This window comes from Atractosteus spatula, chromosome 26 (genome assembly GCF_055471065.1).
Source record: "Atractosteus spatula isolate fAtrSpa1 chromosome 26, fAtrSpa1.hap1, whole genome shotgun sequence".
In the NCBI taxonomy this organism is placed as follows: domain Eukaryota; kingdom Metazoa; phylum Chordata; class Actinopteri; order Semionotiformes; family Lepisosteidae; genus Atractosteus; species Atractosteus spatula.
Window position 1 is genome coordinate 4,460,837 of NC_142731.1, and position 23,268 is coordinate 4,484,104.

General features: G+C 46.2%; 1 protein-coding gene across 3 annotated transcripts in view; it reads right to left on the reverse strand.

The window, feature by feature from the left end:
• The window catches only part of LOC148814645 (protein TANC2-like), a 225,536-nt gene that overhangs the window by 43,306 nt on the left and 158,962 nt on the right, over nt 1-23,268 (reverse strand). For 2 of the 3 annotated variants that reach the window (XM_088906067.1, XM_088906069.1), the window contains 4 exons: nt 21,147-21,263; nt 10,600-10,748; nt 5,756-5,945; nt 4,734-4,982 (listed from right to left, as the gene is read on the reverse strand). In XM_088906067.1, coding sequence (XP_088762193.1) covers nt 4,734-4,982; nt 5,756-5,945; nt 10,600-10,748; nt 21,147-21,263 — 705 coding nt within the window. The remainder of the gene's footprint in view (nt 1-4,733; nt 4,983-5,755; nt 5,946-10,599; nt 10,749-21,146; nt 21,264-23,268) is intronic. The other variant, XM_088906068.1, reaches the window with a different exon arrangement.

Here is a 23,268-nt window from a genome sequence, read left to right on the forward strand (position 1 = left end):
ATCATCGCTAGGGCATTGAGAAATGACAGTCAGGAAACTAGGCATGTGAAGAGACTGGGATCAGAAGGCTTTTTTTGCTTTTTAATGAGAGCACATAAGCCTTGCTGCCTTTGAGCACAGCTATAACTTGTTTCCAGCAAGATCTCTACTTTATATTACTGAGACTGGGAAAGGAGCCAGCACCCACAGTATACATTTAGATATACATATCTAATGGATAGAAAGACTTCTAGCAGAGTTTGCACTAATATGTTTTGAACAGGGAGATCACAGCTAATTTTTGCAACTGAAATGGAAAATTTATGTGCTTGTTTCTTCATTTGCCAGAGACACAGGGGCAGTATCTGGGAATTAGTCAATGTTATAGATTTATTCGTATTATTCGAGGGGGGAATCGTCAGTAAGGCCTGTTCTCAAAATCAACGAGATTTTGAGATTTTCAATCAATCGATGAGGGAACCTCAACACTTCTTTTGATTTCAATTCACTAACTGCCTTAACAACAATCTAATAAAGCTTCAGTATTCCTGAATCCTTTGTTTGCTCTAGAGTCTTCTGTCTCATTACTGTGTATGATTAGCTGATTAGTTAATACTTTACGTCCTAATTGATGTTAATTTGTTATGTAATTTGGAAAATTGCTTTCTTTCAAATAAGGAATCTCTAATTATTTTTACATGTGATTCTTTTGTTAATTGGAAAATCTGACTGGTGAAACACAAGGCTCACTGAATGCTCTCCCAGACTCATGCCATTTAAACTGTTCGAGCCACAGCGCGTTACAGAATCAGCACCAGATGCAATGTGGTTCTTTCTGACAGAAAGATAAGTCCCAGGAGCTAGTGTTGCCAGATAAGGCAGAGGCTGTCATCACTGATATCAGCAGGGCCGGCCTCTGCTCCAGGTAAGAGCTTTTACTGACCGAGTCATTCAGGAGCAGATCTGTGGTTTTTTAAAGCTATACAAATATATTGTTACTTGTACATTTTCTGTATTAAATCCAGGCTGAAAATGTCACATAGCACATCCTCAAAGCTATTACTAAACCATTTTTGCACTGCTTAACTATAAATGGCTAAAACCCAAAACACTTAAAAAAATAAATCTGTTCCAGTTTCCCTTAAGTTAATAAGCTAAACAAAGCAGTGGCCAAACACACCACTACTTGAACTTGGGACAGGAGCTGAGAAACGTATCACACAGGGAAGCAGGACAGTGATCCTTAGAGAAAGAAAGAGAAAGAATGACCATGAGACTATCAACTCCAAATACAAACACAGATAACTTTTCTCATCTGGTGCTCTATTAAAATCCTGAGGGCTCCCCACACAGTCATCACCTGAACGCCCTGATTAGGACAGTTAACCCAAACCCCCCCACCCCCACTCGCACTCTCAGCAGACGCTGGTAACTTCCTCTTGGCGAGGGCTCAGACCATCACAGAGTTGTGTCAGGAGACCATTTACTGCCACTGGGGGATCAGGAGATTCGATATTCTCCACTGCGGCTCTGCAGGTCCATAACCTTCCCTCCTGCAGACGTTCCTCAGAGCTCGGAGAAAACCTCCAACCCTACAACCCATCCTCAAGTGCTGAAGGGGATCGACACAGCCCTTAACAAAGCAGCAGTTTCCTTTTCATGTTCATCCCCTGTCCGGGTCTCCCAAAAGCCATGAACGGTATTTCTTAGACTCTTTGCGAGCCATTTCCTTTTCTGAGATTTCTTCACCACAAGCCTTACTGTTTTTAAAACGGGAAAGTAAAAACAGCCAAAAAAGGAGGCTCGTTTCACACTTTGCAGCTGAACCCAGAAAAAAGAGGAAGGCAATCAATCAAGTGAATTTGGACGGACCAAAAAAATGTTTTGCTCCTTGCAGGAAGTGATGATCAATGTGCTGTTCACGCAAGCAGATTCTCTTTTGTCTTTGCTTGGGAGTTACAATGATGAATGAGAAACACATGTGCACCATATAAACAACGAGGGGGCAAAACAATAACAGAGGAAAAATGGCTACCTACCATTCTCCAGAAATCGGATTGCTCTTTTCACAGCTGAATCCCCTGTGGTGCTTACAGTATAAAGTCAGCCGGCCTTTGCAATTAATTGTATCACTGGGAACAATGAAACTTCACATAGAACATGAATTGAGAGTTTGAGTGCAGATAGTGCGCACCACACCACATCTCATCATCATCAACATGGCCACATGCATGCAAGAGCATGGGAACCAGCTGCACAGAGCTGTCCTGAAGATACCGTCCACAAACGCCCATTGTTCCCCTCAGTACATGTGTTTTAATAAGTCAGCTGACAGACAGTAAGCACCTGTATTAATTACATCCTGTATTGAACTGACATGGAATAAGAATGTGAAGAACTCAATTTTATATAAACTGAATCAACTCACTTGGTGGGAATCATAGAACCAAAACCCTAGAAGTCTGAAGATGTTTCAGTTAACTACTGCCTCTGGACAGCAGCCTGTATTCATCTGCAATACAGTGAGCCAATTTAACATATTCTAAAGGGCACTTGAAGATGGCCTTTGTAGTGAAGGGTAAGAGAAAACTGTGAATGACTAAACCTTGGTAAAAATACTGACATCACAAGAAACAATATTAATATGCTTGACAGAATGGGCCTAAGGTTGCAATGGTTTTTGTGGAAGGCTAGTCCTGCTAATGTTTTTGTACTTGCTACAAAGGGAAGAGTTTGATAGACTGTTGCATTGTAGCTTAAAAGCTTTTGAGAAAGCAGCTTTCAGGAGGACTTCGTGTTCACACGTTTTCAGCGAGCTGAGAGCCAGTCCCTTTATCAGCTCATGAAAGACCAGACAGGCTCTAGAAGCACCCAAGTCTGGCACACGTCTAGCACAGGAGGGATTAAATGACTCCCACTTTTCAGACCAATTCGGACATTTGCAGTGACAGAGGATGCTTTAAAATGAGTTCAGAAGAGGCTTTATCTTTAAAATGCTGTGAAGGTACACATGGCTTTTTAATTGTTTTACAGTAAAACACAACAACGTTTTTTAATACAAACACCTCTGAGCTGCAACAGTCTAACCTGTTTCAGATCCCATGCCTTCAGCAAAAGCCAAAATTAAAAATGAAATGACGATGGAGAAATTCTTTGCAAAGGGCAGTTCTCAACAGTCCACAGGTATTGTGCTGCCAAGCTGGCTTCGGTCCTGGAGACAGACTACAAACGGCAGCACCGTGCCGTCTGACACAAGGCAGGTCAGACGTGAGCGCAGACAGTCCCCTTAGTCATGACGCCCACCTGCTGGCCAGCAGGACTCTGAGCAGGGGACAGCAGGACGGCAGAGAGGACCCGAGAGACAGGCTGCGCGGAGACAGCAGTGATCCTTCTCCTGTCCAAAACACCGACTGCCACGCTTCAATTCCCTGCTTCTCTAAAGCACATCAAAAACAGAGGCCCCTTCCAATCACTTCAGGAGTATGAGGATTTGGATCTCTCCTTTGATTTAATGCTGTGCGACATCGAGAGTTTAGGCCCTTAGAAAGCAATGCACTTTGTGAACAGGACGCCGAACAGCGCTGCAGTCTCCAGACTCGCAGCTCCTCCCCAAAGTGGACTAGCTCTTCTTAAGTAACAGCAATGCCTCTAGTCCACAAGACACCAGGCTTCCACTGCCCGCTGTCTTTCTTTTACTCACGTAAATGTTCCCACGGGAGCCTGTCCACTAATGGATGTGTTCAAGTCCCCCTTACTGCCGCAGTGCCTGTAGTGGCTCCCATCTGATAACGGCCTCCTGCGAAGCGCCTTCGTGTTCCACTGACTCCGCCAGAGCAAGAAATCAAAACAATGGCAGGAAGTACTGCCTTTTGTTACCAGGCCCCTGGTGGGGGGTTTTGCAAACAAACCAAAAATGCATTGTTTCTGCGCTTTCGAAAGCTCTCTTGCGAGCTGACCCGCGCCGCGCATCTGAACGGTGCAATTCAAAGGGACCGTAATGAAAGGCTCTCCTGACACTCCTCAAAACTGCTGAAGGACTGTTCAGCAAACACGTGATGATACCGATGAACTAGGCAAAATAAATTAAACCTTAAAACCTACATGCAGGGAAGCCCACAGTACGATGCTACGATGTTCAGCCACAAGGCAAAAAAAAAAATTAAGAGGATGAAGCCACTTTGGGGTTTTGGTTATCAAACTTTGTATCTGCCTGTTCAATCGAGAAACGCAGACCACAGGGTCCACAAGGTCTGATTGTTTTTTGCACGGGAAATGTTCCTCATTGCTGTCTCAACATCTGAACAGCTGAAAAAATGTCTGTCCCTGCAATGCCAACCTTTTCTTGCTCCTCTGCTGTCCCTGTACGCCGATGGGCCATACCGCGTGCCCGCCTGTATTAAGGAAAGCATGCACCTGAAGAGGGTGCAGCACGCTGGTGCAGCGGTTGGCATTGCTGGGGCCCTGGGTTCGATTCAGGACCTGGGGTGCTATCTGTGTTTGGATGCTCGAGTTCTCTCCCCCCAGTCCAAAGACATGCTGGTGAGTTAATTGGCTGGGCCTGGTGTGCGTGGGTGTGAATGTCTGCGATGGTGTCAGTGTGTGCCCTGTGACAGCCTGGCGTCTATCTGCGTCCGCCTGCGCCCTGCCTCGCTCCCGGGGCTCGCTGGGAGAGGCCCCGGCTCCCCGGACGTACCTGGAGCAAACCCTGCCCGGACCCGGGGCTGGTTGGACACAGCAAGAGCAAGGGCACTCACCTGCCACGGAGTTTGGCCGGGGCATGAGGTAGAGGGGGATGGACTGGACGGAGTGCGAGGAGATGGTCTCCAGGCTGCGCTCGGGGATCTTGTTGAGGCTGTAGGTGGAGGCGGTCATGTTCTCGTCCACGCGGTACAGGCAGGAATCCATGCCCGACTTCTGGGACTGCCAGGGCTTCAGGTTGCCGCGGGAGCCCTCGGCGTACTTCCCTCCGCGCTCCACGTTCTCCGAGTAGCTCGTCAGCGTGGCTGGGGGCAGGGAAGGACACCAAGCGCTCACTACAGCAGGGCGCTCCAGGCTAACGCTCTGTGCACAGGGGGGCACCAAAGACCCCCGCACCCCTGCCCAAATCCACCGCGGTGTTAACCCTGGTGGCATGGCAGTATCCTGAGCAAAACATAAGACCTATCCTGTCTGAAATCTCCCCTAACTGACTTTGTCAAAAACCTCAGTTCGCTAGGTTTTCCCTATTTCCTGGCCAAACTGGGAATCACCAGCTGGTCTTACTGCTACAGTCCCTGGACCATCCCAGGAGGGGGAGAGGACCACGTCCGCATTCTTCAGAAACGTGCGGCCTCTCCCACTCAGTCCCACGGAAACCGCCGCAGACTGGAGGAGCGATCGTCACACCTGGCTGGCCACAGGAGCGGCGGCCGTGTGGCAGGCAGAGAGCAGACGCTGTCTAGAGCTCACCCAGCAGCCCAGGCGGTGATCAGGCAGCTGGGTGCCACATCTGAGAGCTTGATTACAGTCAGCTAATAATGTAGCTCATGCAGAAACTGCAAAGTCTTTCAGTGGGTTCTCAATGGACTCTCTTCCTATAGTCCAGACATTGCTATGCTATTTGATTCCTGCTCTAGCCTCTGTGTGACTGATGCTTAAGTTGCATCTTTGCTCCGAAGATCTTTGGGAACACTGGATGTGATAAAAGACACTGCAGGAGAGCAAGTCATTGGAGTTGAAACCTGGATGAGACTTTGCACTGAGCAAACCCAGACTGTGGAGGACGGAAAAGGCTCACCGATGATGCCGCTGTCCCGGCTCTCCAGCGTGGAGGTGGGGCTGGTGACGGTCCCGTAGGCACAGTCCTTGCTGCTGGGGTTTCCGGGTGGCGCGGGCGGCAGGGTGGAGCAGGGGCTGCTGGCCGGGGGCGAGGCAGTGCTGCTGGTCAGGGTGGAGCAGGGGCTGATGCGCTGGGTCACCGCCGAGCTCTGCAACCAACGGCACAACACCGTGACGCACAGCGCAAAACCACAGCGGCGGCTCTCTTCCAGAACATGATCCATCCACCCGCTCCCTCTCGGCTTCGTCCAATTCAGGGGCACGGGGGAGCCGGAGCCTATCCCGGCCACCAGGGGGCCCAAGGCAGGGTACACCCTGGACAGGACGGTGGTCCGTGACAGGGCACACACAGACACAAACACACACACTCACACCAATTTCCCTAAAAGCCAATTTATCCACCAGTATGTTTCTGAACTGTGGGAGGAGACGGTGTACCTGGTGGAAACCCATGTAAACACGGGGAGAACATACCAACTAAAAGATGCAAGAAAATTTATAACCTGCATTCTCTGCTTCTTCTCTGTCTTTCCTTACAAAACCCAAACAGCTGTTCTCAAGGTTCCTGGTTTTTCCCGGTGTCTGGTGCTTGAGCACCTGTGTAATTCAGTGTAAAGATGTGGCCCTGAGCTGATGTGAGCACCGCTGACCTGGCACTGATTAATACCAATACCATTCACACAGCCTGAGGAAGATCCATCTTCATTCATTGCCCCTCCCCCCCCCCCGACAGGGCACTGTCAATTACCCAAACAGGCCGGCATCTCAGCAATTTTCATTATCGCCCCATCCGGCTCCTGACATTTTCCAAATGAGACATTTTAGCCCTGTACACGGTGTGTTAGATTTGCAGATTGCGGATCGTTTAAATGAAAAATGTTCCAGTCACAGCCGGTGCCTGCCCATTCCTACTGCCCAGAAAGATAGAATACAATATCTCGTTCCTATTCCCACCCAGCCACGTGCTCCGAATCCCAAACACAGATGGGCCTTTTCAGGTAAAACTAAAGAGGCTTCCATGCTTTCTCAAAAGCCAGAATGAACAAACTGCACAATGCGAATTACCTGATAAAGAAAATCTTTATATACATAAATTCTATCTGTTAAATACTATATTAGACTGTTAACAGGTTGCTTGAGCAACAGGTTAAGACAATCATCAAATTTCAGAAAAAAGCAGACCAAGATCAATGTCTTCACATACAGACCTACTCCATACTAAAGCAAGACCCCTGTTCATCAACCAGAGAGACAGCCTGCTTGCATCAAGATATCAAGGTGATTGAGTTGGCTGTTTTGTGCTTGATATTGTGTTGTCACACTAATAATATCTCTCCATCAAAGCCGAGTTTAATAAACAAAGCCTCTGCATTTGCCTTCGTCACAGTACAGTGCTGATGTGGTGTCCTGCGGGTTATGAACTGCTCTATGTGATGCTATGCTGTGCTTCCTGGGAATCTAAAGACATCTGATTGCGATCACATTGCCCTGGGACCCAGTGTCTAAGGATTACAAACCTTGTATTTCAGAACAAAGAAGTCTGCAGAGACTTCATTCCATACACTAATGTTCTATGAATGAAACAGATACTTCTGTTTTGTTAATCAAAAATGGTAACAGCTTTACAAGGATGAGTATATTTGTAATGCAATTAGATATGCAGTAACACTTCAGATGTTCACATGGAATGCACATGGAGTAAAAATGTATTCACAAGCTATTTATATTACTTCCCTTAGTCTTAGTGAATTAATCAGGAACAGACACATATTGTGAAGTTTTAACCCAAACAATCTTTTGGCTGAGATGGACCCAATGATAACATCAAACCCGAGGCTAGCAGATGGAATATCCATTGAGAGTGAAGCAGAGAACTAGACAAAGTTTTCCAGGAAAACAAAGACAGGAAAACAGCTTTCCAGCCATATTCATCCAACCAGTTCAATAAAAAGTATGTAAAAAAATATCACTAAACTGTCCACATGAGATGCAAACTAGAGTGGAAATTGTTACAGACGTGATTTAAGTAACGTGACAGTTGTTGGAGCGGACGTGTTCATAGTGATTACAATCAGTTCGTGTGAGTTCTGAGTCTTAGGCTGGCTATTGTCAAAGCTGTATCCCCCCATGTGGCTGCCCTGATTCTATCTCAGCCTAAGGTGTTTACTGAAGCTGCAGGTCAAACACAGTGACAGCAGACAGTTGTGTGGAGGCTGGCAGTGACAAGCTTTGCATGGGAAACAGGCACAACCAGTTACTGCTGTCCTCTATTTCTATCAAGCAAGACCCAGCTCCTTGGGAGACAAACGGGCCTGTTTACAACTGCTTCTGCTCATCAGAAAGACAAACAAAACGGAAAAGACTATCTGGTCTGTTATCCTGACAACCGCTGCCATAAAAAAGCCCTCCCGCAGGCCGGTTTGTCTGAAGTGTTTATGGTGAAGGCAATCTCGTGATCCTTCCCTGGCTGGTGGGCATGTGGCCCTGCTGCTGGAGTGGTACAGGGTGCAAACCCTCCGCACCCCCCAGTGAGCGCGGGGTCTTATCTGATGGTCGGTTCACTTTGAAAGGCAGGAGATTCGATAGAACATTTGACTGTGGCAAACCAGCAACGCACGGTTTCTCTTTCACCTGCAAGCACGTTTCAAAGAGATTTCCAGGAGTTCCAATGGCGAAAGGAAAAGCTGGAAGCTGAAAGTCTAGACTGTTAGTGACAATTTACAACTGAAACAAACCATCTTGTTGCTGTTATTTTTTTTTTTTACTTTCTCAGCTTTCAACAAGGCAGCAGAGTCCATAAGGGCCTTAATATGAAGAAATGATAAGGGGAAACCAGTGGGTTACAAAATGTCTGGACATTGCCATGAAATACAGGCAAATAACCATAAAAAAATAGCTTTTTAATAGCATAAACTGCCAATCTGTAGTGGAGGGTTTCAAATAAACCAATGATGGATCTGAGACTGATTCCCATGATCCAGGCACCAGGGGCATGTGCCTTGGTCCTGCCACTATCCAGTGGTGACCAGGACTCCCCAGACTGGGGTCAGTCAGCCAGTGCTCTCCCAGCTCCTGGAGAAACAGAGACTCCTGCAGCTTCCTGTGCCCCTGTGTGCTAGCAGTGATGTCAGTGAGGGACGCGCCACTCCTCCAATCAGCACCGTCCCCACCGGTGGGCTGCTGTGGAACATGGGAGGGGGAGGGGCAAAAAGATGCAAGGCCTGATGGGAGCCTCTCTGCCCAATTCTCGCTGCACAGGTACCGAACCGGCTGCTGCAGGCTGAGACAGAACGGCAAAAAAAAAAACTGGCAAGGTAGCAATCCCTTCCCGATAAAAAATATTTCCCGGAATACGAAAAACAAGTGCAAAGATGGTGGCGGATGCGGCCGAGACAACGGAGATATTCAGCTGGAACCAGCACCCAGGACACATGGCTGGGGATCTGCAGCTCCGCCCTTGCCAGCCCACATTACCCTGGGCTGAGCGCCTCCCCCCGAGGACGGACGAGCGGAGACGAGGGGCTTAAGGCAGGGACCTTGACGCCGGGCCAGGCCCGCGCTGCTCAGCAGACGAGCCGGGCGGAACCTCAGCAGGGCCCAGAAGCAGGTGTCTGTTTCTCCGGGTTCCCAGGGGAAAACAGTGGACTGTGCCGAGTCCACCTTTGCAGAGGGTAATCGCAGTGATCTGAACTCTGCTGGTTTGAGTTTGCCGTGCGCTGTTGGCGGTCACATGTTCTGTATTTCAAAGTACTGTTGCTCGTTTATAAATCACTTTAAAAGCTCAGTGACATCTTGATTTAGTTTCACTTAGAACCCCACACATAAAAAAAATCTCTTGCTCACGGCCTGACACTCTTTGACAGCCCTTTCAGCAAGGTTATGAGAAATGTCCATATTCAAAGGCTTCTAATTAGAAACTGAATGTTTTCTTAACAGAGACCACATGCAAGTAGAACTTGGCAGAGTCACATGGCTTAACCTCACTTAGCCCGGAACCTTTCCTTCTGCGTGACTGCAACACGTTTGACTCTGGACTGATTTTCAATCTCCATCTTAAATCTTGCCTGTTGTGCAGTGGATCAGATCTGTAAAGGGTTGTTTTGCGTAAAAGCAATTCAAGAGGCTCTCTATAACATCATTAAAGGATGAATCAAAGTAGGTCTTAGCCTTTTGGGGTGGCAGAGTGTAGTACTGGTAGGAGTCTGGATTGCTGGTCGCAACGTAATGGGTTCAAATCCCAGGTAAGGACACTGCGTCTGTACCCCTGAGCAAGGTCATTTATTCAGATTGTTCCAAACCCAGCTGTATTAATCAGTACCAAAATATGAATGTAAAAAATAGGTTAACTGTGTGCAACACATTGGAGGACTGGGGCTTCTTTGTGGACTTTGCATGCCCTTTGCATGCCCATGTGGATTTTCTGTGGGCTCCGTAGTTTCCTCCCACCTTCTTAAAATGTGCAAACTTGCAGTGGGGTCAGAGAGAGACGTTTTACTGCACAGAGCCGCGCTGCAAGCTCTGCAGGAGGGCTAACACATGTCAAAAGGCCCCGAGAGGTGGGCGTGTCAGAGGAGAGGGTCCACAGCTCCTGACTCTTGCTGTGCAGTACGGGAGATACAGCCATAAAGGCAGGTTTCTAAGCAGCATTTCTGAATTAAAATAAGAAATTCCAAACAAGAGGAAAGTAAGAACAGCAGCATCAACAATTTCTCAGCAGGCGGACATGGCAGCACAGAGCTGGTGGTGAGGGCCATGCTTCTGCTGCACAGAGAGGGACTGGGCGTGGGAGAGAGGGGGCTGTACCTGGTTCTCGTCCTGCTCCTCCATGGTGTACTGGGCTCCGGGAGGCACCTCGCTCACTTTCTCTCCCAGCAGGAAGCCCAGCCGCGTCATCAGGGTGTTGGCAGCCTCATCCACCGAGGGAGGGGGGCCCAGCTCCTGGTTCGACTCCCCTGGGAAAAGAGGGGGAGACAGGACACAGTCAGCCAGGATAAATCTGCGTGAAGTGTCTGGATTACAGTCAGGAGACACTGCAAACAAACACCAGGGGGCGCCAGTGAAATGGCCTCTGGACTTTCTTGATATATGTTACAGAAGCTCAAGTGAGCTCAAAAATAACAACAAAAACAATAACAACGATAATAAAAAAACTCATCACCATCATCATCATCTGAGATTTTAAAAACAAAAGTTTGTGTTGGTTGAATTCTGTTTCTATTTCTGAAAAAATAAATTACATTAGGATTCTACAGAAATAAAATGCTGGTGAAAATGCAGAAGTGAGCAGTTTCACTGCTGGAAACACAAATAAGGTGAAACAATTTATTAGACATCTAAGGTTACTGGAGCTGACCCTTGTTCCATCATCAGCATGGCTGTTTTGTTATGAAACTGGATACAGTGGCACACTTAAAAGTACATCATGCGATCAAAAATAAAAACCGAAAACTTCAAACCTAATTTATACTTCTAATAAAACCATATAATCATAGTGTTTATGATATTCTCCTGCTACACGCAGACAGAAAAATAATTATTTGTTGACTTAGGAGAAGTTGTTCTTACAAATTATTTCTTTCCCCTGTTTATGTTCCACACATGAAGTGCAAGTGATAGTTACTCTGTGCTCCTTGCCCAAGTCAGGATGCACACCTCATTGGTTATTAATCTCCAAACTCAGAAGAGTCAGTTTCTTAAGACCAATCACACCATCGCTGACCACTCGGAACAAGCAATCAGCCACTCAACTTGTGCTTCCCCAGCTCCTAAAACCAAAACGTAACCTGCCCCTCCAGACAAACAACCTTTGAAAAGATCTTTCTGGCATCAAGATCCACTTGTTTACTTTTTTGTTCTTTGGGGAGGCTAGGAGGGGCTGCAGATTTCTAGGCTTTAAACACCTCCCTCAGCATACAGGTGCTGGAGAGTCTGTTAAGATGACGTAGGTCCAAAGGCAGACTTGTAATGCCCAGGCAGCAGCAGAAATCTCTTTCACCACATGCAATAGATCATGAAAACCCTCGATTGCCCATTAGGTTAGGTAAGGCTCAGTTGCTGTCACGCTTAAAATGATTGAAGTGAAAAGTGAAGTGAATCACTGTGCAGATCACCATGCTGATGTTCACAAGCGTAGTTCCAGTCGTAATCATATTGGATATTAAGCCACACTGGCACTGAAAGACTGTAACTGAGCCTCTCCTAAGCCTGACCATGGCATACTGCCTTGTTATTTAAATCCAGATTAGCTGTGAGTACACCTTGAAGACAGCCTGCCTCTCACGAAGACCTAATAATTTACCTGAATGACACACACACCAACCAGAAAGCAAAAAAACCAACAGAGGCTCTGCTGGCAGAGACGACAGACCAAGTCTTGAGAAGAAATGTAAAACTGTGTGGGGAAAAGTTTCTCCTGGCCATCAGAGTGAAAAAACAGCCACTTTTTAACCACTGTCGATTAAGGGCGCAGAGCGGCGAGGCTGCCTGGTATGTTGGTTTTCCTTCTGTGCGCTCTGTCGCAATACGTCAACTTCAGGAACAACGCAGAATCAGCACATTCCTTGGCAAAATCTTCTCCCATCAGCTCGGAGTGAGAAGCTGCACCAGGAGGAATCCTGCAGCCTGAGGGCACAGAGTACCTGAGTTCCCACAGAGCCAGGTGCCCCAAGAGGAATTTCAGCAACCTGCCGCTGCCAGATCCTACTCTTCCTGCAGCCAGGAGGCTGGATCCCAGCGAGCACCCACATGTGCGCCAATACTGGTGTGACTGGAGTGATGGAAAAGAGAGCAGCCCTCTCGAGTACAGACAGTGTTGAGTGAGCGAGCCGGCATGCGTGGGGGTGTGAGCTCTTACAGAGTAGGGAGAGGGAAGGAAGGAAGCCATCTCATCACCTCCCTGTCTCCAAATTTTTGCAAGGCGTGTGCGGGGGAAATGCACCTCCAGGAGCGGAGAACAGGGGTGGGATTTCCAATTCTTACAACACATCTCAGCTTACAAGCAGGAAGGCGTGAGCATGACTACGAGGAAACTGTAAACCCAAATCAAAGAGCCCTTTGCTGCAACTTCAGAACGTTTCGATCTGAACAGCCCACAAGCGTGCAGTACAAACATTTCCATTCCTTCGTCACCCCTAGTATCTATTTTAAAAGACAGTTCTTAGAAATGTGGTTTTATACTGTATATTCCCATGTGCTGCTAGGAATAGTGTATATAAAGAACCCGTATTTGTTCTCCGCATTTCCACCATATTAGGAACTCTGTATGATTTAGCAGGTTTAAAACATTTAAAAAGGTTTTGTGTGCTGGCTAAACAAATGCCAAATCTGGACTTCAGGGAGTCCTGGACAGTGATAAGGAACAGAACATTTTTGGAAAACATGATCATTTTCCTTTTAAAGACTTATAAGCACCTTTAAAGGGAAAACGCACAAATTCACATGGAATTCTAGTTTAAACCTCAAGGCTTCAGGCTTATTTAGAAAAATAAATGTGGGAGATATTTCTGGACGCAGGATGAACAATTCCCCCTTCTGAATCTTATTGAACTCTTGCTGCCATTTCTAGGACCTTTCCACCTATTTCATCCTTAAGTTACCACAAAATCGGACCAGGTCTCCTAATAAAAGAGGGCATCCAATTTACATTGGATTTAAAACACACCATCCCCAAACACAAAGTGCACATCTGGGAAAAGTACCTTTGAATACAGCAAATCCAAAGACGTACCAAGTTAATCAATCTGAGTCACAAAACTGGTACTCAACACTAGTCACAAAAGTTGCCAAAGTCTGCTTCATTTGTTCTTATTTCATGTTTTGATTAAAGTTTCTTTCTGTAATTCTATGTACAGTATTAACAAAATTATTGGATAAAACTTACATTAGGCTTTCAAGGGCTAAGAAGAGTGGCCCTTACATAAAACGGGGAAGAACACACTGAACATGAAAGATTTAATATACTTGTAACTTTAAGGTGCTAAAGGCTTGTTGCTCTGAATCTGTCAGTCAAAGTCATGTCAGGAAACAAACACTCCTGCCTTGGAGATGTCAGATCTCACACTCGGAGTTCACCAAGGGCTTTACTTTAAAAGAAGGATTAATCTTAAGAAGAAACCTGTCTTTTATGAAAGAACGCAAATATCTTCAGACAGCTTGCAGACGCGTGTGATGCTGAGAGGAGAACGAGTAGCTGTCCTCCTGACTAATTATTCTCGAAGCTCGGTGCAAAATCTTCAGGAGACCAACCAGAAAAAACCTGTGGGAGGATTAAGGAGTCTCTTTATCAGAGAGATGATGAAATGGGTCAAATGGAAAAAGAGGTACACCAAAATATATTGCTATAAAAAGCTGAGCCAAATGACAACCGAGCACAATAAGCCATTTTCAGGGTTTAGGTATCCACCAGCATAACACCACAGAGCAGAAACACCGAACAACTGATGCACTTCAGTTTCTTTTTACAAAGCTAAGAATTCAGGAAAGGAACGGTCTACCAAGCTACTGTAACTTCCCACAGCCAATTCACTGTACAGTACTTTCCAAGACAACAAAAACATTCTAAAAAAAGTAACCTGTCAGCTACCGGAGCAGCAAAAGGGGGTTAACTTTCCCTTTACTGATAACCAGCTTTTCAACTTTCCGAGCTCGTTTTTTTCTTTTGAAGGTTATGTGGACAACAAGCTGCTGAATGGCGCACCGCTGACCGCTGGGCAGGGCAGGCCTGACCGGATTAACAGGTAACACGACCAGGGGTCGGGCAAGCAACCCACCTGACCGGTCGAATTCAACACGCCCTCAGCCCAGCAGACGGCCGAGACAATCCTTCAGGCCTCAAACTGCAGCATCTGCTGCACTGACACGCTTACTAACAATGAATGTCCTTTAAATTAGCACCTGAAGCAATGGCCACGATATTTTCTGAAGTGCAGTGGAAATTAGTTTTCTTTCCATTTCAACCATGTTTTTTTCCTCTTTTTTTCATCTTTGCAGGGATCTTGTTCCTTTCCTGACACGGGCTCTGCAGTGCTGGATGGGCCACCTGGAGCCGCTCTGAGTAAAGAGTGGTGCAGCTAATGGACAGAGGCAGCCACGCTCACTCCAGCCTGCAGCGGATGCTAACAGGGAGACAGTGGAGCACACAGCAGCCGGTCCTGCCTGAGAGCAGGAACAGCAGCCCTCAGGCACAGACTGGAAGCCCTGAGGCAGTATCCTAATCAGACCATTCTAAAAACAAGACAGGAGAATGTTCACATGCTACAGCCAGGCTCTGTCCTCCGAAGGTCGGTAGTGTCTTGGCCTACAGATATCAGACCGTGCCTTGCAAAAGCTGCAATCACTTTGTACTATGACCATGTGCAGTATTTATTAATAAGACATACGTGTACAGCATAAGTTAGAGACTAGAAGCGATATTAAATCCATCTTGCTCTTTTGGTAGTGAGTAGCTTCTTTATCTGAGGATCAAATCCAGACAAACCGGGAACGATCCCAAGGAAGCTGCAACATAAACATGGCAGTACGGCTTGTTCCTGACACCCACTAACCTCTGTGTACAGTGCACACTATCAGTGGTCCTACAGTAAATGTGCATTCTCCTTTTTCTCACTTTTTGTTGTCAGGTCTTTGTTTCAAAGTTGAAGCAGAAATTAGGCTTGGCTTTTAAATTGGATTTTAAATATGTGCGTCTAGTTTCCTTGTGTTCTTGATTAAAGCATGGAGGATATTCTGAGCCTCCTTCCTTTGTTTCTGCAAGCAAACTGCCCACGGGGAAGAGTGATCAAAGACCAATGCACTGTGGTCTGGAAGTTCAGAGGGAGAGCAAAGGGGTGGCTGGACTTCCATGCTCCTGGCGTCTCTACAATGCAGGACACATGCAGCAAAGACGTGTTTAAAAGCTGATGTGCATTAACTGCAGGTCTGTATGGCTGTCAGAAACGTTATCTCACTCACCGCCCGAGTGCCACCTGCGATCTCCACTTGAGGTAAGGCTGGCAATAGGCCAAAATGCTGAATTTTACCCCTCTCCTATTTTTTTATTTTTGCAGTATATAAAACAAAAGACCAACAGCAACAAACAGCAACAACAGAAGTAAACAAAAAACATTTCACCTAACACCAACAGTCCACTGCAGGATACAATGAGAGCCTAGCAAGTCATTGTGTCAATAACCCACAGGGCTGTATTTACCCCAGATCCTACATGGGAACCTGCTAGTATTTCTTTTTTCAGGTTATGAGATGTTCTGTTAAGATCTGCTGAAAATGGCAATTATAGTAACAGGATTATATCTCATTGATTACAATTTCCCCCGGGACACCGAAAATGTGCAGATACAGCAGACAACAACAACAAAAAAAAAAGATTAGCGATACTTAAATTTATTTATTTTTCTCTTCCTTTGAGAAAACCTCGAATTTTCATAACAAAACCCGTAACGCATTGATCGGCAAATAACAAATAACAACAAAGGCTTTTTATCACAGGAGAAGGGAATAATCTTCCGCCTAGAAATGAAAAAAAAAACTACATTATGTTGCGAGCAGCAGCCTTAGATTCCTCTGCTCTTAAATGGGAAGACGGATGGTTGTCATGGAAACTATCTGCGCGCTGTGGAATGCTTTCCTGCTCTCTGAATCCGCCTCTCCCTGGCTGTCCACGACCTGCCTGCGAGTCTCTCAGGAGAGCCAACTGCCTGTCGGGGACTGGGGGAGAATGCAGATAATTAATCCGTTAACATTACTGTAATCCCACTATCCCACTCTCAGGTAAAACCGGCCCAGATAATTAAAAGGCCATCCGTCCCCCCCCCCGGTGTCTGGGGGCTCCGCTAGCTTTCTGTAGTTGTCGACGGCGACAACGTCCGCGAGTGTCAGGACACGCCAGACACCATCTGCCATCTGCTTTCTCTTGAGTCTCTTAGTGGCGGCTTGGAAAAGCCCACGGGCATCGGAAAAACACTTCTCCCAGGGTTTTTCCCCCCCAACGGGTGAATCAGATAGAAACACAAGCAGGGAGTATTTACCGTTAGTAAGATCTGACTGTGAAGGTACACAATGTGCTGAACAGCACCTGGATGTACTCGTTACTGAACATTCCATTCTGACACGGTTTCCCGTGTTGCGATTATTCTGTATTGTTCTACATTTTTGAACCTGTCAAAACGAAGAAGTTTTGGTGCTTTTTTGGATTTCTCAAAGATCACCTGCGGAAATGAGACATGAAATTCACATCCGACAAAGTTTTAGGCGTTCCACAAGTAGTCCCTTGTGTCCTCCGGGGTAGTTTTTCCCTTCCAGCTTTTCTCCACTTCTGTCCAATTCCGAGCTGTGTCCTCAATTCTGGACTTTTGAGGATGTGATCGGAATAGTTTTCGCCACCCAGCAAACAAAAACACGGGGGACCCCCCCAGCCATCTCTGCGCCTATTCTGAAGAACTGACAGCTCTCATCACCACCCCCATGGCCTCTCCATCAGAGGCACCCAAAACCTACAGCATGTTGGCCACCTACCCCATCATGCCTCACTAGATGAACTAGAGCTACACTTGATGGCAGAAACACCTCACTACCATTTCGCTAGCTGTGGTGCGAATAAACAATGTGGCGAATTTGTGCCATCAAACGCACCCGACCGCACTTTCTGTGCCAAACCACCTTAAGTACAGTTTATGAAAATGGTTGCAGGCGTAAGGTGTGAAATAGCTTTGAAAAGGTTTGGTGCAGGAATCACAGTGTTACAGCGCATTTTAATTCTATACAGCGACTTGCTGTCTGGTATTGCCTGGAGCAATTTCTTGCCATTATTCTGTTGCACTAACCACAGCTTCTCAGACCCTGGACCCCAAGATTGCAGCGTCTGTGGCTTTCATCACAGTCTGGAGAAGACTAGTGTCCTGACTTAGCGCATTTACTCTTAAATGGCACTAGACAGTAAATCAGTCACATCAAGCAGTAGCATCAAATTTAGCTAACTGTCAGAAGCTCTGCAAGCTGGGCAAAGGAAATTATAACGCAGACTTTTGTATTATTCCTCTATGCCACACAACGCACGTTGATTCTCCACAATCACGAGGGGTTTAATAGTTGTGTCAAATCTCATATATGAAACCGATAGTAAAGAGGCAAGAGATCCTTGGGGAACTAGCAAAATTCTGGTACAGGTACATTACACCTGGACAGATTTCTCCCCCGTGCCTGACACTAGCTGAGCTCATTTCCTGCCTCCTTCACCTCTAAGGCTGTACCCTCGTTATGTGTGGTGTGCCCTTCTGCGCTGCAACACGGAGACACCTGCCTGCGACAAGCAGAACTGCAATCATGTGTACTGAGGAAGATCACACTGCCTGCACTTCCTAGTACTGTAAAGTAAAAGTAAATAAGCTCCAAGCACCAGGGAGGTGAGTGACACATAATATTGGAACAAACCAATAAGATATGTCTGACAGTCAGTGCCAGATGCTTACGCTACACAGATCAGGAGTAATTCCTTTTCAAGCAGAAGAAAAAGGAAAAAAAACAAATCAAACAAAAACTGTATACGTAAGAAGAGAACATGCCATACAAGCACCCTGAGGAGCATTCATCATTATAAATGACTGTCATTCAAGACTTGCCAACTTTCTGATCTTACCAGGGAGTTCAAGCAACAGCTTCCTCAATGCTTCCTCATGCAGTGTCTGCCTCTCAGTGAGTCAATCCCTGAATCTCAGCGCAGAGCAGTGGTTTCTCCTCAGCAGAGTTACTGGCTCAGAGAAAACCCAGCTGAGTTCTGTGTCGATACAGGCTGATGCTCAATTCAGAGTCCACCGTAGTGCAGAAGAGCAGAGAGTTCCGTCCAAGTCATCTCTTAATGACGTTGACATCTTCCATTATCTTTTTTTTTTAAATAACATGGAATCAAGATTTATTGTCCTTTTGATGCTCCTTCTCAGTTTGGAGACATCTGCTCTTAATCAGCTTTGGTTCTCCAGCTTGCGCACCAGAATGGGAATCTTGCAGGCCGGGGTCTTGGGCTGTTCCTTTGCTCGTCCAGATCCACTGCTCCTCAGCCAGAGCTGGTATGAACAACAGTACAGACTCGCACTGAAAATACCACAAGCTTGAATCCTCCAGGCCCCACTACCAATTCAATTCAATTAGGTTTGAACCGGAAGGTTTAGACTACAAGGTTTACTCAGAAAGCCTGCCTTTCACAGACGACATTTTCATGTGTATTTTCGATCAGTGATCCACTCTTTTTCACATGCCATTCTGAGAAAGAGTTCCAGCTTTCACTTAAACGGTAAATTATGCCAGATTGGCTGGTGTACCATGCTACTACTTACAAAGCCTACCTGTTAGTGGCACTCTGTAGTGTAGCTAATCAGTTCTCAATACAGGACTGAGAAACCATTTCATGACATTTAGTGCAAGTTCAATCCAGGCTATGTTTCTTCTTCCTTCATGAAAGTGCCAATAGAGCAGAAATATTCTGCATCTGATAATAAAGTAAACTATAAAATTTGTATTAACAGTGTTGTTTTCTACCATGAACAAAAGCCAAGAAAAGCTTTAAGAAGCACAGAAATGAGTCCTGTAAAATACTATACAGTAAAAACCACTGGAGAATAATGAATCCATCCGAGTCATATCCGTTTCACATGAAAAAAAGGAAAAAAGCAATTATCACAAAACTCGCAAAAGCAGGCGCTGCTCAGTACCGAAGTTTACTTGCTGTAAAATCCCAGGAAAGGGTCAATCATGTTTTAAATGGTGGCGGTTTACATTCTTAGAAAAAAAAACATGAGAAAATATGCTGACTCAAGAACGCAATTCTAAGCCCTGCAGTGCACTGAACGTCTCATTTAGATTCCTCCTTCTGCTCTGCCACTGTCATGACAGAACTGCAGCAGCCTCTGGATCGCTGCCTGTCCCGTTTGCGCTATCAGCACATATGGGAAAAGGGAAACCAAAACTCGTATCTCACCGACATGGCATGGATACTTCAGCTGCTATGCAGATTTGAAGAAGAATTAGATTAATACGGGGGATTATTGGCTATAAGACTTAAAGAGAGGAGAGACTGTTGGAAAATGAAGAAGGGAGAGTGCTGGGAGAAAAATAATCCTGGGTTTGGATCCTGTTGGGGTGCCCCCCTGTGTGGAGTTTGCATGTTCTCATGTTCACGTGCGTTGCCTCCGGGTATCCCCCCACCTCCTGAAGACACACTGGCATACGTGCCTCTGTGTGTGTGCCCGGCGAAGGCCTGGTGTCCCATCCGGGGGTGTAGTCCTGCCATGCGATTCCAAAGGAATCTCACTGTGCACGCTCAACAAGACTTGGCCCTGAGCCAAGTGGAATCTCCACTCCTCCACCGGCCACTGCCACTCCTTGTCCAAGAGCACCAGTTCCTACAGGAATCCTTGGAAATTCAATGGAAGTTATGGATGCTGGGCAGCTTTTGTCTTCTTGCTTACTAGTCCTACTAGACCTCCTCAAGGAAAACGGGCTTTCGAAAGCCATGCGAGATGCCACCCTGAGACTGAGCACAGGGCAAGTACAATAGCTCTACAGCACGGCCAGCCCGAGTGGGAGGCACCCCGACACTGTATTGGACACCGCACTGACAAGAGCCCAACCTGACCCATGTGTACACGAGACTGGAAAGACAAAGCACAGTGGAGGAAAAATGAACAGAACACAATCCAATCTCTGTACTTAACCACAATAAACAAAAGATTTGAAAAAATCCACAATCGCTACGGTTTTGAGTTATTCATTTGCATGTCTGTGCACAGGTTGTAGAAAACCTCTCTATAGAGAAACACTCATGTTTGCAGAAAGCTCTGGCCAAGACCTTCCTTGTAAGCCTATCCATTATACAGTACACGTTTAATACCATCAACTGATCCAGACTGAAGGAGCTCTGCCTGTAACACTAATTCCCACCTCTGAAGAACAAGAGAAAAACACAATTCCTTTACAAATACATCACACGATTTCCGATATAACATTCTTCTAACCTTGGTGAATTTCAGCTGTTAAATAATATATTTTATGTACACATTTTTCTTTATTCAGAGGATTGAGAAGGGATGCTAATACCACAGGATTCCTTAACTGTTACTGGCTTGGATTCTGCAGTAACCAAAAGAAGATGTTAAGATGTTTGCGCGGATATAAGCGTATTTCAGCACAGCACACTGTGGAAGAGAAACTGCCTCTTATTCACTCAATACTGCAACTCAGCATTCTTCAGGTCAGCTCAAAGGATGGCTTAAAAAGCAGGAAACACACACGCACACACAGATAAACGACACAGAAAACAAACAATACAAGCTTTAAAACCTGACACAACAAGATGGCAGCCTTACCAGGACAGTACGACTCCAGGTCAGGGTTCTGAGCAGGGGAGGTGGTGTGTGTAGGGGAGCCAAGTTCTGATTCAGGAATGCGAGGGCTCTCCACAAACTTTGCTTTCCGCAGGGGGGCTGGGAGAAGAGAGACGCACACCGACAGGGAGACAGGGAGAGAGAGAGAGAGACACAGAGACAGAGAAGGAGAGAGCGAGAGGGAGAGGGAGAGGGAGAGGGAGAGGGAGAGAGAGAGAGGGGTCATGAGCGAGGAGAGAAACAGGGAACAGATGGAAACACTTAACCACAGTGTGTCAGGGAGGCTGGGGTCAGGTTACTGTGCTTGTTGGGCCACAGGCCCCTGGACGGGCGGGATAAAAGGAGCAGAATCTTCACCCCACCCCGCTGCCCTGTGCTGTCTGCGGGACGGGTGGGGGGAAGAGGGTGGGCAGTGGGTGAGGGTTTTCCTTCATTAAATGAAGTTACAGAGCTCTCCTCCAAGATGTGGTCTTTGACACTTTCCGCATCTTCACTTTTCTTCTAGTTTTTTTTATTGTGATGAATCTTTCCAACCCTGGCATGCCCAGTTGTGTACCTAACTGGGCTGTTTATCATTGTCTGAAACCTTTATATGCGGTATAAATTCATGTCAAGGATTAATAATGAATGCTCTTATAGTACTAATTGACCCTTCACTTCCACTTCAACTACGTCTGTTTCCATGAACACTACTCCAACTGCTACTATGACTATTACACTAACAGCTACAGTTAATACTGCTTGTATTTCAAACCATGACCACTGCTACTAAAATCCCAACTGCTACTGAAAGAACTACTCTTTTAACTCTTGCTTCAACTTTGACAAACTTTATCTCTTTTGTTTCTTCTCATCTATTACTACTTAAACTGACAATAATACAGTACTGGTCCAAGTACTACTACAAGCAACGGTTCTCTTACAGAAATGAATTTTAGACTCAGTACAGGCTTTCTTCTATCCTGAATTCAACTACTCCTGCAGTCGGCTCTCTTCTTTCTCCTCCTCTTGCCAACCCTAACAGTAGAGACTGGTGGCAGAGCAATAAATAACACCAGCGGACTATCTTCTGAAAGGGGATCAAGGAACAGATCAAAGAGGGGTCTGGGATTTCTGTTCACACCGCACTAGTCCATGGCGCAGGAATTTGCAGGACATGGTTTTCCTTATCTGCACACGAGCACCAGGCACCGTGAGCCGAGGGCAACAGAGCGACAGGAAGTGTAGCTGCCATTGTGTGCAATGACACCAGCAGCGGAGATGACACCATGACAATGCATATAGGACGAAACCATGACAGTGCACATTCCGGTGTCAAAAAAGAAAACATACGGATTGTGCTCGGTGCACATCACTGGACATCAGTGCAGTCTGGTTTCTTTTACCTCTTGGCCAGAAAAGTCTTTTAAAAAATGGGTTGCAAGGGAGAAAGCAGATAGTTTACATGAGAGATGAAGATCATCTCTCATTGATGTTCAAGTGCTACAGTAATCATGATAGTTCACCTGCCTGCTGATGACAGCTGAAATGCATTCAGCTCCCAATTCAGAGATGTCATTAAAGAGCTCTGATTGGGCAACATGCAAATAAACAGCATTTACCTGGTCATCAGAAATGTGACAGTCCGGCCTAACACCTGCCTGTCATGTGTTTCCTGGTATTACCAACAATCACACTGCAACTAAACAAACTCCTCCCTCTTCTAATACGACCTAAAAGCAAGCATGACATCACTGTTCAGTATAGCTCTCAATGTTGGCGGGTACCACTGTGCTCCAAGGCACCTTAGCTTCTCAGTAACTGGGAAGTGACTTTATGACTTAATTCCTGTATGTTTCCTCCAGCCCTTGAGCTCTTGCTGCAGGCACTGAGGTTTAAATGCATCTCCAAGAGCTCTGATACAAGATAATCTGAGCTGACACCCATGGAGAGGGGAACCACGACTCCTTCCATGCATAGGGAATGCAGACTAGCACCAGAGCAAAACACTGTATGTTCATAGTGAAGACGAAGGTTTCACCTCCTAAATTATATATTATGTCTGCACTTTGCAAAAACAATAACAGAGGTCCCGCGTGAGCCTTCTCTGTATTATTACTCTCGC